The sequence below is a fragment of the Neomonachus schauinslandi genome, chromosome X (assembly GCF_002201575.2).
Source record: "Neomonachus schauinslandi chromosome X, ASM220157v2, whole genome shotgun sequence".
NCBI classification, from domain to species: domain Eukaryota; kingdom Metazoa; phylum Chordata; class Mammalia; order Carnivora; family Phocidae; genus Neomonachus; species Neomonachus schauinslandi.
In genome coordinates this window covers 98712864-98728565 of record NC_058419.1, presented here as the reverse complement: position 1 = coordinate 98728565, position 15702 = coordinate 98712864, and the positions used below count along the sequence as shown (strand labels likewise).

The following is a 15702-nucleotide window of genomic DNA, read 5'->3' as shown; positions in this document are numbered from 1 at the left end:
ACATATATAAAATCATACAGCTTAGGATGAGACTAAGTAAAGATAATTATTTTAAGGAAAAGTATTAAATATGTAATGATAAAAAATGCAGATATGGAAGGAATTGTGGAGGTGGAACATGACTGACTTGTGTTTGAAAAACACTGAATAATTACATTTGGTCTTCATTATCACTTACTAAGGTAGATAATACCACTGTTATTTTATTTCTGAGGACAATGGATTTGGGGAAGGTTAAAGAATTGGCCCAAGGTGTCCCAGTGACAAGTTAAGACACTATCTAAATGCTAAATTATCTGTCACCCAAATCCATGCTCTTAACTTTGACTTATCTTCCTTCTTTATGGATCAGATGATGTGTTAGGTTGGGTCATATGAAGTTGCTGATACATGAGTCTTCATTCCATGAAAATGACAATTTCATATTGTTCAATTAAAAATATTATTGAGGGGCGCCTGGGTGGCTCAGTCGGTTAAGCATCTGCTTTTGGCTCAGGTCATGATCCCAAGGTCCTGGGACTGAGCCCCACATCAGGTTCCCTGCTCAGCAGGGAGTCTGCTTCTCCCTCTCACTCTCCTTCTGTGCTCATGCACTCTCTCTCTAATAAATAAAATATTTAAAATAAAACGAAATAAGAATACTATTGAAATGAAAGAAAGAAATTCTACATTTCCAACCAACATTCTAAAGCTGCAAATAAATTAGGGAAATTTGTCAAATTCCTAAAATAAAAATCACCCATAGGCAAAAAAAGAGTATGCATTTCTCTTGGTTTCATTTTATGGTTTTCAAGTGGTCATTTAGAAAGGGCTATAAAAGCAAAAGGAAAGTGAAGCATAAATACATGACAGGCAATAGAGAGAGGAGGACAGTGGAACTAGAATAAACTAGTGCCAGACAGGAGACAGTCCTGACAAAATTCAGAGGCAGAAGCATGCCAGGATATGACATTGGGAACTGCTGCAGCCAACTTCCAGTTGTAAAATTGGCTGAAGACAGAGGGAGGCTAGCAAAACCAATAAATTGAAAGGACCTAGAGGGTATCATGCTAAGTGAAATAAGCCAGTCAGAGAAAGACAAATATCACATGACTTCACTCATATACTGACTTAAGACACAGAACAAACCAACAAAGGGAAAAAAGAGACAAGTAAAAAAGAGACTCTTAAATACAGAAATCAAATCTGGTGGTTGCCCGAGGGGAGGTGGGTGGGGGGATGGGTGAAAGAGGTGAAGGGGATTAAGAATGCACTTTAGCTTGATGAGCACTGAATGTAGAGAATTGTTGAATCATTTTATTCTATACCTGAAACTCATAGAACACTGTATGTTCATTTTATTCCAATAAAAAATGAAAGAACCTGGGATTTTGATGGCACAATGGAGTCATATACTTAACCTAGAGATATCCCACCCGTGGATTTAGTGTAATATAAGATAATGACATCCTTATGGTTTTAACTAGTGCTTCCCAAACTTTAATGTGCACACAAATCAGGTGGGGAATATGTCCTACATTGTAAGCCTGGGGAGGGACCTGAGAGTCTTCATTTCTAACAAATGCCCAGGGCATGCCAATGCTGTTGGTCCATGGACCACACTTGAAGAAGCAATGGTATAAGCTACTTGGATTTGGGTTGTAGCTGCAGTAAAAAACATCTTAGGGAATAAGATAATTTTACTGATGATCTCCTCACCCCATACCCTGCTGTGTGAACATGTCTCTGTGAACATGAAGGAAATCACTGCAAACAGAGTCTGCTTTACAGAGTTCTGCTGGACTGTAGCAAGGCATTTATCCTCTAACCAGTACTGCCCAATAGATCTTACAATGATGTAAATGTTGTATATCTGTGTTATCCAATATGATAGCCACTAGCCATGTGTGGCTACTGTGCACTTGAAATATGGCTAGTAAATGAGAAACTGAATTTTTACCCATACCTAATTATAATAACTTAAATTTATAACTAAATAACTACATGCAGCTAGTGGCTGCCATATTGGACAGTACCAGTCTAAACCAACAGAAACTAGATTGACAATAGCAAGGATTGCTTACTTGGCAGTCTTTATCCATAATACTTTATTATGTCACACAATATTTATAAGGAAGGATATCCTGAGTTAAGGAATTTAGGAATAAATATGAAGAACATTTTCTGAAATCTTGGTTTTCTTTTTTTTTTTTAAAGATTTTATTTATTTATTTGAGAGAGAGAGAATGAGAGACAGAGCACGAGAGGGAAGAGGGCAGAGGGAGAAGCAGACCCCCTGCTGAGCAGGGAGCCCGATGCGAGACTCGATCCCAGGACTCCAGGATCATGACCTGAGCCGAAGGCAGTCGCCCAACCAACTGAGCCACCCAGGCGCCCCTGAAATCTTGGTTTTCTACACAAACTTAAAATGTCAAAATGGTATATGTTTTCATTAATTTCAGCCTATATTTGATAGCCTAAATAGTGTTTCTTGGGCTTTATGGAAATGCATTATAAAATGTATAAAATACTTATAAAACATAATCATATGCTAGATGCTATACTAATAAATATGTAAAAGTATAGACTTCATAAATCCTAGAGACTTACGATGAAAAATTACTAGGATTGGTTCTCAGGCCCCATTTCCTAGACTTCGTAATTACTTGCTTATATGCAATTCTCAAATAAGAAATACAACTAATGAAAGGAGGTAAAATATTAATGTGAATTTATAGAATACAAAAGAATTCCCAGTGATGTTCAGTTAGCATGTTATACACCCAAAATACAATCACATGATTTAAGTTGTCAATAAAACCTATATATTTGATTTAAGGGAGGGCTACTGGTATGAATTAGAGAAACTGAATATTTAATGCACTTTTTACTTTCAAATGCATGCCATTTAGTAACTAAAATCACACTGATAAAAACCAAAATTAATTTATTGACTTATTCAAACTGCTGGCCTGAAAATCTCAGCAAAATGGCTGTAGTGACTAGATTACATAGTTTTGATTTTAGCTCAAGAATCTTTTATGTACAACTAGATGTTCTGGGAATGCTGATAAATACTTAAATATGTAGTTATTTTAACCCCCTTGTATGGGTTTTTGTTTCATTTACTCTATTACGAAAGTGATCAATGAAGGTGACATTTATACATCAGGTTTTTTTTAAAACTATCACAGAAATGTGAATTAGTGGAATTTATATCCAGGCAGGTGATTCCAGTGAACATCCAGGGGTGAAAAGGATTGTGTTGGTTTTCAGGACTCAGGCATAATTTTTACTTCAGCCCTTGGGTGTTCACAAGTGGCAAATGTTTAGGTAGCTGAGCCCAGGCAGCATGACTCTATCAGGATTGACATGAACCAGAGGCAAGGAGATGACATAGAGACAGGTTTAGGACACATAAAAATGTCTTCACTAAATTATTTATAAATGAATAATACTATATAAGTACTAAATTACCTACTAAAATAGTAGCTTTAACCTTGCGTGATTTGGGACATTTAACTTTATGTATGAATAACAAATTGTATTTATCATGTGCCAGACAACAGAAGTATTACTATAATTAATCCTAGTGATACAGGAACTGATCTTAGCCCCAATTTACAGATGGGGAAACAAAGGTATACATGGGTCAAGGGACAAGCAAGGGAAGGCGGGAAAGCGGGAATCAGTTAGTTTGGCCCTGGGGCCTACTTCACCATCATGCTATACTGACTGTATGAATGTGATTTTTTTAGAGATGACATTTATATCTACTCCTCATTTCATTTATATCAGTGATTATCAGGACATAAAAATAGAAGGAAAAAAGGTCATTTAGTGGGATCTTATAGAGATTGTCATTAATGGATAATTTTGCTCTTTCTTCTCAGCAAAATGAAAAGTACAGTTGTTACTATTGAGACAAATGTTCTTAGCATAAGGTTTACACTAATGCTAGAAACCACAATACACCGAGACCCAGTTTCCCTCAAACATATGGTGACAAGGTAAAATAAATGACCAGATACTTTAAATATTTATAATGTTCCACTAAATGTAGGAATCAGAAAACATGATATATTCTAGGCAAAGCAAAACAAACAAAAAAAACCCCATTGTTTTAAAATTATAAAGCAATATTGATTTTTTTAAAAGCAAAGTTTCAGTAATGCATATACAAACACATGTAAAGGCTTTTTTGTATGGCAGTAATGAATGGGCCATATGAAGCACATTAGTAGTTTTCAATTCTCAAGGTTTGGGACATTTATCAAAGCTCAATGAATGCCTTGTGAAATATAAGGTTTAAAACCGAGAATCCAATAAAAACAATGACCCCAAATGTGTACAACTTTCCCCATCATTGTTACCTCTCTCCTACCACATTTAACCACCCCTACCTCCACCACTGCCATCTGCCAGGTCCCATTCTAAATTTCTGGAAGTGTACTATCTGCGTCTGCGCACATGGTTCCTCCCTCCTTGTCCCCCTGAACCTCTGTGCCTCAATTAATGCACCCTCTGTCTGCCAAGTCCTAATCATACCTTAAAAAACCCAGCTACAAAGCCTGACAGTGGACAATGGTCTTCTGTCTACTACCAGTATACCACTACGAGTAGAGTAGTTTCCATTGCAGAATGAAATGAGGCAAAGGTCTAACTGAATCACATAAAGAGGCTTTCCCCCCCTAAAACAATGTGTCGGTCCTCTTCACTACAGCACCACCATTCAGTCCAATTAGTACGCTGACATCTATCTTGGGCCAGAAGAGAAAGCAAGGAGAACAGGACAAAATTTCCCACTAATTCTGAAAGTTACCATTATATTACACCCTGCCACCTGATCTTGGAGGCCACAGTTTTTAGTCCTCAACCTCACAATAAATATTTCTGAAAGAATTCACCTGCCAAGTTCCCCTTCCAACAGCCAGAAATAAAAATAAATTTTCAACCCTCCCTCAAAATTAAACGTGTATTCATATTTATTTTTTCACCGGGTGGAATGTGAGAAATAGTGCTATGTTTAAAAAGGATTCTGTGTGACAAAAATGTACCATTGTTTTCAAAATCCTGATCTATTTTATTCCTCCATCCATGTATCTCAACAGCAGCTTAATTATTGATATTTTTCAACTATCCAGAGCAAGATTAAAGTTCAAAATGCAAACAAATTCATCTGCATTTTGAAAGCATAAATTCAAAAGAGTCACAGTAACATAATAAAGAAGCTGCATGGCTGGATGCAAAAGATTTTTGTGGCAAATACATTATGGCAACCCTCAATTCAATCTTCCTGATTAAATACTCACAAAGTGGATGAAGAAACGCAGATGTCATCACAAACCAAGGACTACTATTAAATACAATGATTGGAAGATTGTTTAAATTATCCCTAGTAAGAATGGGGAATGTTGACACTCAGAGATCACATTCATTTATATGGCAAGAGAAGCCTACTCTCAAATTCAAAAATTATGTCACTATATAATATCTGGCATAGAGCCTGGCATATAGTAGACACATGATAAATATTTCTTGAATGAGTAAGTGGTATCATTTAATTAACCATCAAACATAAGACATAATACAAAAACACGAACTCTTTCCTGATCAGAAATATCAGAATTAAGATGATAAAAATACCAATTTCCATAAAATCTGTTCCTGTCTCCGGACCTTTCCATTTGTTTGCCTTTGCCCCAGCTATCTGCATGGCTTGTTCGCTCCCTTCATTTAGGGCTCTCCTTAAACATTACCTCACCAGAGAGGCCTTCCCTGACTGACTGCCTCCATATAATCACACACATTACGTTTCCTTCTCCTAATCTACCTCCTGACTCTTTTCCCTTTATCATTTATCACCATCTGATGTTATACATATTTTGTAATTGTGTCTTCCCACTAAGAATGCAAGCTTCATAAGAGAGGGAGTTAGTCTGCTTTGTTCACTGATATTTCCCTAGGATCTAAAACAGTGCTGGGAATATAGTAGGTAAGAATTGTTAGTGAGAGAGATGAATGAATGATTAAACTTAATTTTCTAATGATCATTGTTTATCTTTGTGAAAAAGCATTGTTCCAAAAAATCCTACTCTCTACTCTGATTTATATCAGTTCTAGAGACTGGGCTTTCCTATTTATAATTTAAACTGTAAGAGTCATATACTTTTTATTATTTGAACAAGGACTCTCCACATTTTAACTGCACATTATTTACAGAAAGAATTGTGACAGCCAGTCATATCTATTTGAACGTGACCGAATTACTGTATGTTAATTATTGCTGCTTATTAGGCCAGTAATTAATTGTCAGTACTCTCACGTTGTCTCTATTGTATATTCCTTCACAAGAATCTTGCAATTCCATTAGTCACCCCATGAGATAATATCAACATTTGAGGATTAAATGAGACATCACCCAGCACCATTTTTGGAGCTTCTAAGAAAGTAGTTAAAATGTTTGACCCCTCAGTTAATAGGAAAAGAGGAACAAGAAATAATAAAAGCAGTGGTCTACAAACAAGGAGTATGGATTTATACTATTTCATAATTGTTTCAAGTAGATCAGTGCTGCTCAAACTTTAATGGGCTTAGGAATCACTCGCGATCTTGCTAAATTACAGATTCTGATTCTGTAGAGCAGAGGGAGGATGGAGATTCTGAATTTTTAATAAGTTCTCAGGTAATGTTGGTCTTGCTGTCCTTGAACCACCTTGATCTCCAAGAAATTCTCATTTTAACATTATTAGAAGAATTTAAAAATGAATTAACAAAACGGTTATATAAAATCACACGTAGGAGTCTGAGGTTATGCATTGTTAAAACAGTCATTGCAATAAATTCATTTGTTGGACTGGAAGCACCTGAAGAAATTAACTTATTTGTTCATCCATTCACTTATATATTCATATATGCAATATGTTAGCCACTTCACTTGGGAGAAAACCCACCATTTGTTCAGCATCTCCTTTGCTCTATTCATCACTCATGTATGTCATCTCATCTCAATATTGGAACAGACGTGGGGAAAAAAGATGAACCAGATTTTTTAGACATATTTTTCTCTTCAGTCAAAGTGTGGATGGTGATTCACAATGATTTGCCATGTTATGGCTGGTATCATTACCCAGATACTGTTCAGATCTCTCCTCCTGCTGATGGAAACCAGAACAGAACTTCACGTGGCCTCCTTGCTGACTCGCTTTCATTTTCTTCCCCCACCATCACAAAGACTTTACTTTCCCCCTGCATGTCCTAACCACAATTATCAGAGAAGTTGATGGAACTTGCTGTGCTTATCTTTATGAGTCCTTATAGAAATGTTAGTAAATCTCTTTTTCTCTTTGCAGGTTGCATTTTTCAATCAAATTAATGAGTTTATTCATAGAGATGAAGATTTTCTGTTGTCCCTGTGCCAGTTGCCTTCTTGCACTTCCACAGTAGGAAGTTTTGCCTTTTCTTCTCGCTCCCTCACCTCCCACCACTCGAAGGGTATTCTGCAGCATAAAATGCATCAAAACAAAAATCATTTTACCTCCTCTCCTTAAGGTTTCCATCTCGAGTAGGTCAAGAAACAGTGTACATTATGTGTTGTTAAAAAAAAAAAAAAAGAAGATAGCAGGAAGGGAAAAATGAAGAGGGGGAAATCGGAGGGGGAGATGAACCATGAGAGACTATAGACTCTGAGAAACAAACTGAGGGTTTTAGGGGGGAGGGGGGTGGGGGATGAGTTACCCCGGTGATGGGTATTAAGGAGGGCACGTACTGCATGGAGCACTGGGTGTTATGCGCAAACAATGAATCATGGAACACTACATCAAAAACAAATGATGTAATGTATGGTGATTAACATAACATAATAAAAGAGTGTCCTGTTTTTGTTATTTTAGTAATGCAATCAGTGGCACTTAGTTCTTTCATTCCAATTTCATAAACATTGTTAAAGATTTTTTTATTATTATGTTCAATTAGCCAACATATAGTACATCATTAGTTTTTCATGTAGTGTTCAACGATTCATTAGTTGCATAGATTTTTAATGGACCAATAGCAGCATGTTGGTGTCAAAGTAGTATGTGGCTAGAGATGTTTTTACAAACTTCTTTACCATATTAGCTTTGTCATCAATTCATATCTATGAATGTATCAGAATTATAGTGGAAAGAAATAAGAAAAGAACCAAATGGAAATGGAGTAAAAAGAGGAAGAAAGGAGGGAGAAGCATCTGTCTGTGTGATTTTTTACTGACATGTTTTTTTTTTTTTTTTAATTTTAGCTAGTTTACATTGCAATATTACTTTCAGGAGTAGAATTCAGTGATTCATCACTGACATACAACACCCAGTACTCATTACAACAAGTGCCCTCCTAAATACCTGTCACACATCTAGCCTATCCCCCCACCCACCCCCTGCCATCAACCCTCAGTTTGTTCTCTATCATTAAGAGTCCCTTATGATTTATTTCCTTTTCTCCCTCCCCACCCCTTCCCATATGTTCATCTGTTTTCTTTCTTAAATTCCACATATGAGTGAAATCATATATTTGTCTTTCTCTGAGTGACTTATTTCATTTAGCATAATACACTCTAGCTTCATCCACAACTGAAAATGGGCAAGATTCCATTCTTTTGCTGGCTGAGTAATATTCCAGTGTGTGTGTGTGTGTGTGTGTGTGTGTGTGTGTGTGTGTGTACCACATCTTCTTTATCCATTCATACTGACATTTCTTTATAAAGCATATTTCTAAGTGTTTCAATATTTCAATTGTAAAATTTCAACTTCAAATGTAATTTCAATCACTCTGAACATGTTCCCTCCCACCCAGGGAAAACACCCACAATCATATCCTTTGGGAAAAAAATGAACAAGGCAATTAGAACAAGATGGAGAAAAAGAGTGAAAAATACATATGAGGTAAAGTATTAACCACAATGGTACAGTTAAATAGTGCATGGCTAGCCATCTTATTTACAATGGTGATCATTCTTTGCATTTTGTAATTATTTTGCATTCACAATCTACTTTTCATACCCTATCTCAGCCAGTATCTTTTTGAGGTATGCCAGGTACACAGTAGAAGTGCTGTAGTTTCATCAGTCAGTAACTAAGAATCACAGAGGGGAAGTATGTTACCCTAGTTCACATAAATAGGTGTTTAAGAAAGTGAGACCTTATCCCTTAGGCAAATTAGAGTAAGGTGGAAATAGGAGCATTTTGTTACCTCTCTCTATATTTTTTAATTTTTTTGTTTGATAATTGTTAATGATTTGTGGGATAAATAGCATTTCCCAGATGCAACCTGTGTATAGCTAACATCTATGTGCATGAGGCAAGGATATCTATTTCCAAAGCAAAAGGATCCTGACTGTTAAAAAGGCAAAAAAGGAACTAAAATAAATAGAGCAGGAGTAGTTTATAAATTAACTGTTGGGCTAAGATAACAGAATATACTCCGATATTAAAGACCTGGCATCTCTCACCTGGGTTACTGCACTGACCTTATAACTGTCCTCTCTTCTTCCAGTGTCATTACTGATAGTTCCTTTACTTGTCTCCCCCCTACTTAAAACATTCTAGTGGTGGGGCACCTGGGTGGCACAGTCGGTTAACTGTCCAACTTTTGGTTTCAGCTCCAGTCATGATCTCATGGTGGTGGGATCAAGCCCCACACTGGGCTCTGCACTCAGTACAGAGTCTGCCTGGAATTCTTTCTCCCTCTCCCTCGGCCACTCCCACTCATGCTTACTCTCTCAAATAAATAAATAAATCTTAAAAAAAAAATTCTGGTGGCTTTTTCTTGCATTTATGCTAGAACTCAAAGCCCTTATCTCTTACCCTGACTGACGCCACCATTCAAGAGATGACCCTCACCTTTCTTTTAACCCCGTCTCATACCTTGGCTGTCTAACCTTTCCTCCTGCAACTTCCCCATTCACCCTGACCTTTCGCTTTCTCTAACAAGCCAGTTGTTCCTCTTTTAGGGCCTTTGCATAGGCTCTTCCCTCTGCCTGAACTGTAACTCTCCTGATCTACAAATGGTCGTTCCTTCTTGTCATTCAAATCCAAGTTAAATGGTAACACCGCAGAAATAATATTCTTGGATCACAACGGCTAAATATCAGATAGGAATAAGTTTTCTAAAGAAATTAGAAGGTACTGTGACACAGAGATGCTTCTACTTCCTTTCTTCCTCTGGTGTTCTTTTTTTTTTAAACAGCCTCTCAAGAGCTTCAGGAGATCTGCAACTTAACCTCTTATGACCAAATACTATATCCCCAGTGCATGGAAATGTATCTGATATCTTGAGGCACTCCATTAATGTTGGTTAATACTTGCATGTATTTGTGTGTGTGTGTGTGTAGAGTTTTGCATATATATATAAATATATATATTTAATATATATCAATGTATATGTATCAAATATGATTTTACTATTGCTGGCAGATATGTTGGTAGGTAATATATATAATTGTCAAGTGTAAATATTCACAGATTTTAGTTATAAGCTTATTTGTATTCCCAACTAGTTTTTTTTTACATTTGTTATAAGATCACAACTTAAGAATTCTAGCATGGAGGGACACCTGGATGGCTCCGTCGGTTAAGTGGCTGCCTTCAGCTCAGGTCATGATCCTAAGGTCCTGGGATCGAGCCCTGCATTGGGCTCCTTGCTCAGCGGGGAGCCTGCTTCTCCCTCTGCCTGCTACCTGCTTTTCCTTCTCTCTGCCATTCCCCCTGCTTGAGCTCTCTCTCTCTGATAAAAAAAAAAAAAAATTCTAGCACGGCTTCAGTTATATCTTATATGCCTAGACAAACCTTAATTATCATTCCACTCATCACTAAAGCTAGGCTTAGGCAGAGATGATGGCTTCTGATGGGGTCTATCCACACTCTGTCTTTGCAAAGGAGAGAGATGAAAAAGGTAGACTGATCCATTTTTGTTTACTAGCAATTTACCTGGCCTTACTACATACCTTTGGAAACAATAGGTGATGCTCCCTATGAAGCTAGTCATCAATGTGGTCATGATAATAGAAAGTGAACAGGTAGCAATTTATAAAAGCATGGAATTATTCTTTTTTTAAAAAAATACTGATCAACATTCTATTGTCATAATTAGCTCTTTGGTTCCTCCAAAAAAGTCTATTAAGAGTCAGGTCCAGCATAGTTTGCATAATGGCTTATCTCATTTAGAATTTAATAGGTTTTATGCATCAACACACACAAAGTTAGTGAAAGTGGTATGGGAGACTTACTTGTACAAACTCACAAAAGATTTCTGAATTTGCTTTGGGAAACAATACTTTGTGTATGGGTATTTCAACAAATTGTCCAGAAAAGACTATGTGCAACAAGTGGTTCCCTATTAGTGTCTCATATTCAAAACTCTGTTTTAACAAAAACTATGCCAGCTAAGAGGATGCCCTTGCCTTCCTAATAATCATTCCAAAAGCTTAAACACAAACCAAAGTGTTTAAAACCAAAGTGCCCAAATCTTCCCTCAAGACAAACTGGTTTTTGATGTCAGGTTTAGTTAAGGACTGATGTTGCCATTTTAGCTTTTCCATCCTCCAGCGGGAAGGGGGTGAGGAAATTACAGGCATACACACACATGCACACACACATACACATGTATGTATGTGTGTGTGCATGTGTACGTGTATAAATATGGATGTGTGCACTATCGTCCATGTATGTGTATCTATGCTGTCATCTATCATCTAATGGTAGCTGTCCCTTTAAGATGGGTTTTTTTAAAACTTTTTTTTAAAACAGATTAAAAATTGGGGATTTTAATTTTAGGTTGAATTCACCTTTTCTTGTAACTCGGTCTCAAACTGCAATTCTTTAATTGACTGTTATGAACACTTGATACCTTATCGTCAGTCTTATTTAAAAAAGGGATTGAGGAACAATGGGGCTAATAAGCCTCCAGAAGAGAATGGGGAAAAGAGAAGGCAGGAAAGAGACGACAGTGGTTCCCCTGTGGGATTTTAAAGACAAGCAAATTTTGTCTGAGGTTGCTTTGTTTAAGTTGCACAGATCGGTAAAAATAGAAGTTGTAACCAGAAGAAGGTTGGGATATGACCACAAGTAGGAGGCTCTACATCTTATAATTTATGATGATAAATGGGTGGAATAAATCAGTTGACCCTTGGGCATGGATACCGGGCCAACTCCAGCATTCTAATATGGCTGGGTGTGACTCTCACTTGCAGGGTTTGCTACCATCATCAAAATGATCACAGCAGGGGAAAATGTCAGGATGTATAGACTAGTATCTCCTGGTCTGGAATACCAATATTTGTGAAAATTCTATCCTATATATGCCTTATTTATTTTTTCAAAAGACATGGGTTTAAAAATGTGTTTCTCCCCCCTCCCTATTGTCACGCTATAATTTAGTACTGAAATAGCAATCTTCCCAGCATATCTAATGAGTTTCTTTGGTCCTATTTTAAAGCTTTTAATCTTCATAAATAATAGCTAAGTAAACTTAAGGTGCTTGGACAATTTCTTTAGCTTAATGTATTCAAATCCACAGTTGGCACTTCATTTCTTTTCATTTAAAAATAAATCTATCTTGTCTCGGTAGGCTTTACATGAATACACACACCTAACAATATAAATCAAAGCAACACATCCAGAATGATGAGATCTACTTGTTACCTTTAGAAGAAACACACCATTTTCAGAAATGTCTCAAAAAATTCTTTTTTGATAAAGTCAATATATATTCTTAAAATAATTCACAACCATACAGTAGTTGCATAAGGATTTTTGAACACAAATGAGAAACATTTTTTCAAGAGGATTTCCATGAACACATGAGAAACTATTTAATATTTTGAGAGCTTTTCCTTCAGAAGAGAAGTTTCCTAAAACTGTACCTAATAGGTGATTTTATGTGCATGGCTTCCCATTTATACTTCCAAGACTTCCAGAGTCACATTTAAATTTTGGAGAAAACTGAGAAAATATTAACTACGACACCAATTTCGGGAACTTTTAAAGCAGAGTTCTGTAGATAATGGTCCTTCTATCCAACATCTCCACATTAATTACAAAAGTGAAAAACAAAATGAAACAGACATGAAAATCCAACCAAAACATCCCCTAATAAAAAAAGAGCTACATACCTTAGAAACCAACTGAGAATCCCAACTGAAACAAAAACCTGCATCTAAATAATAATAAGATTCCAAAACTTGCTATTTTTAGGAATTAAAAACAAAGACTTACTTGCTTTGTTTTTCCATGCTAGCTACCCTGAGGCATTCCCATCTTGAATTTAGGAGATTCATTTGTTCTTGTACTTCACTTTCTTCATCTTCTGATAACTTCCCTATTCCAATCAGCTGACTTCCCAGTTGCAGAACATTACCAACCCGTCCCTGATGGGATGTCAAATCCATCATGAACCCCTGACAGGGAAAGAAGGTGACACAAGTTGATACTTTAGGTCAATCCTTATGGTTTTGAATTTTATTTTTTTGCCATTTTAAATTTGTAGCCCAGTTAAATTATATTCCCAGTAAAATGATTTCATTTTTTATTTAAGAAAGCCCAACATTGTTTTTAATTTGAATTAAGGGCAATTATTAGCTTCGGTCACCTTCTGCAGAAGCAGATCCTGAGATAGGGATTTGTGTGCAAGTGACTTACTAAGTCAAAGCTCCTGGAGAGACAAGCAAAGGAGCCAAAGTAGCAGAAAACAGGACAGGAAAGGAGCAGAAAGCAAGTGAGTGTGTCATTTCAGGAACAGTCTCCCACCGTGAGTAGTGCGGCCTGATATCACACAGGTACTCTGGAGTGTAAGTTATATCTTAGCACTGCCTTGACCCAAGAAAAGTGAGCTAGGCTCTCATATTCCTGCAATGAGTCACTGGCAAAAATCAGATCTCAGCAACTTCAAGTGTCATTCTCCAAGGCAGAACTTCAAATGCTGGCTGGTGGAATCCCATGCCCATAAACATTTGTTTCCATCTCAAAATAAAAACTAAATTACCAAAACACAAAGATCTTATAGAGTAATTGAGATAACAAGAGAGACTTGCCATAATGACAAGTCACGAGCTTTGTTTCATAAATCAATGTTTTGCTTTACCTCATGAGTATGAAATTGTTCTTTCACTTCTTCTACATCATTAGAAATCTCTCCTTGGGCTTGCAATGTGTCCTCAGCTGAAAGAAGCCATGAGAGTACTTCTTCTAAAGCTGTTTGGTAACTGTCCAGGTTTACTTCAGTCTCCATTAATGAACGGCCAAATGACTTGTCTTCAGGAGCTTCCAAACGCTGAACAATAAAATAAATTGGGTGTCATACAATTAGTATCTCTGCAGACTTCCAGTATAATGATAAATTGAATGAAATATTTAAAATGCTAGAAATGTCCACTTGCATTATCAGAGACATGAACAGCAGACACATACAAGAGCAAGTCTGCATTTTAACATCTCACAAATATACACACAAATTCTCAAATGGCAGTTGAAATCTACTTCAAATTAATATTTTATTAAAGCTTTTCTGGATTACTATAAGGAGTGAATTAATACATCATCTCTTTGTGTTGTATTTTAAACGCTACTAATTTTCACCCATAGGTAACTTTTTTCATTTCATATTTTCATTCGTTTACATATATACATTATTGGTATTATATGTACATACTTTTGCAATGGCATTAAAGGAAACATCTCTTCCCAAGAGGTGGGAATGAAATATTTCTGAAGATTTAAAGAACAGAAAAGTTATCAGTATGAAAATTAGTGGATGAAAAAGGTAAAATTTAAAGAGAAATAGCTCATTCACACATCTGAAATTTTTAATAGTATGATGACTTCTATAAATTAAACTTTTATTTCCAGAAGCCCATGGTTTCAGTAGCAAGACATCATCTTAGGAGAAGTAAAATATGAAGTATTCGCTTCCACATTTCATTAGCAGGATGTTAAGTAAGACTCCCAACAGTTGTCTTGAAACTCTAAATTTCTCTTGAAACCATAAAGCTGAGAACAACAGGGACAAAGTGGCCATGATTCTAAAGAGAAGATCCAGGCCACCTCTGAAGGTGCTGCTAAGAGGGGACGAGTTTTCTGGTCCCACCACCCTCAATCCACTACCTAGCTCAAAGTTGTAGAAGAAGCATGGAGACTGACTGGAGCAAACTAATGAGAAAACATTCCTGTGGACTAGCTAGAGCACTTATGCACATCTGTACCTTCTCCCCTCCTTAAGCCAAGTAATGAAGACTTTGGAATAATCACCTGGAGAGGGTAGGGTAGTTTCCAGGATGGAATACTGACCTCTAAACCTGGCTGTATGTCAGCAGGGATTCCCAAACTATGGAACCAGTACTACCAAGTGACAGGAGAGAACTCTTGGGATAACCTCTGTGTCTGGTGCTTTAATATGAGGGCAATTGTCAATGGTCAGAATTTAAGCCAATAAGAAAATCTGCATGAATTTTTCTTTGGGTCAAATACACTCGTGGTAGGTGGCTGGGCTTCAAAAATCCTAAGGAAGAATGCACTCAAGAGGGTTTCCTGCTGAAGTAAGGGACAGAGACAAACTGATGACATAGTTAAGCAGAGCAAAGATATTAGAGAAACATTTGGAGAGGAATCTTCTCTACACCCCAAAGATAGCAAGTAAGCACTGGGCCCTAAAAAACAGGGTTCTGCAAAGGAAACAAAAGGCAGGATAGAACAATGA

The 15702-nt window shown here is 36.8% G+C and overlaps 1 protein-coding gene across 1 annotated transcript in view; it reads right to left on the bottom strand.

The window, feature by feature from the left end:
• Positions 1-15702, bottom strand: part of DMD (dystrophin) — a 2077064-nt gene that overhangs the window by 1480656 nt on the left and 580706 nt on the right. The window contains exons 10-11 of the mRNA XM_021677947.1: positions 14092-14280; positions 13227-13408 (exon numbers count right to left, since the gene is read on the bottom strand). Coding sequence (XP_021533622.1) covers positions 13227-13408; positions 14092-14280 — 371 coding nt within the window. The remainder of the gene's footprint in view (positions 1-13226; positions 13409-14091; positions 14281-15702) is intronic.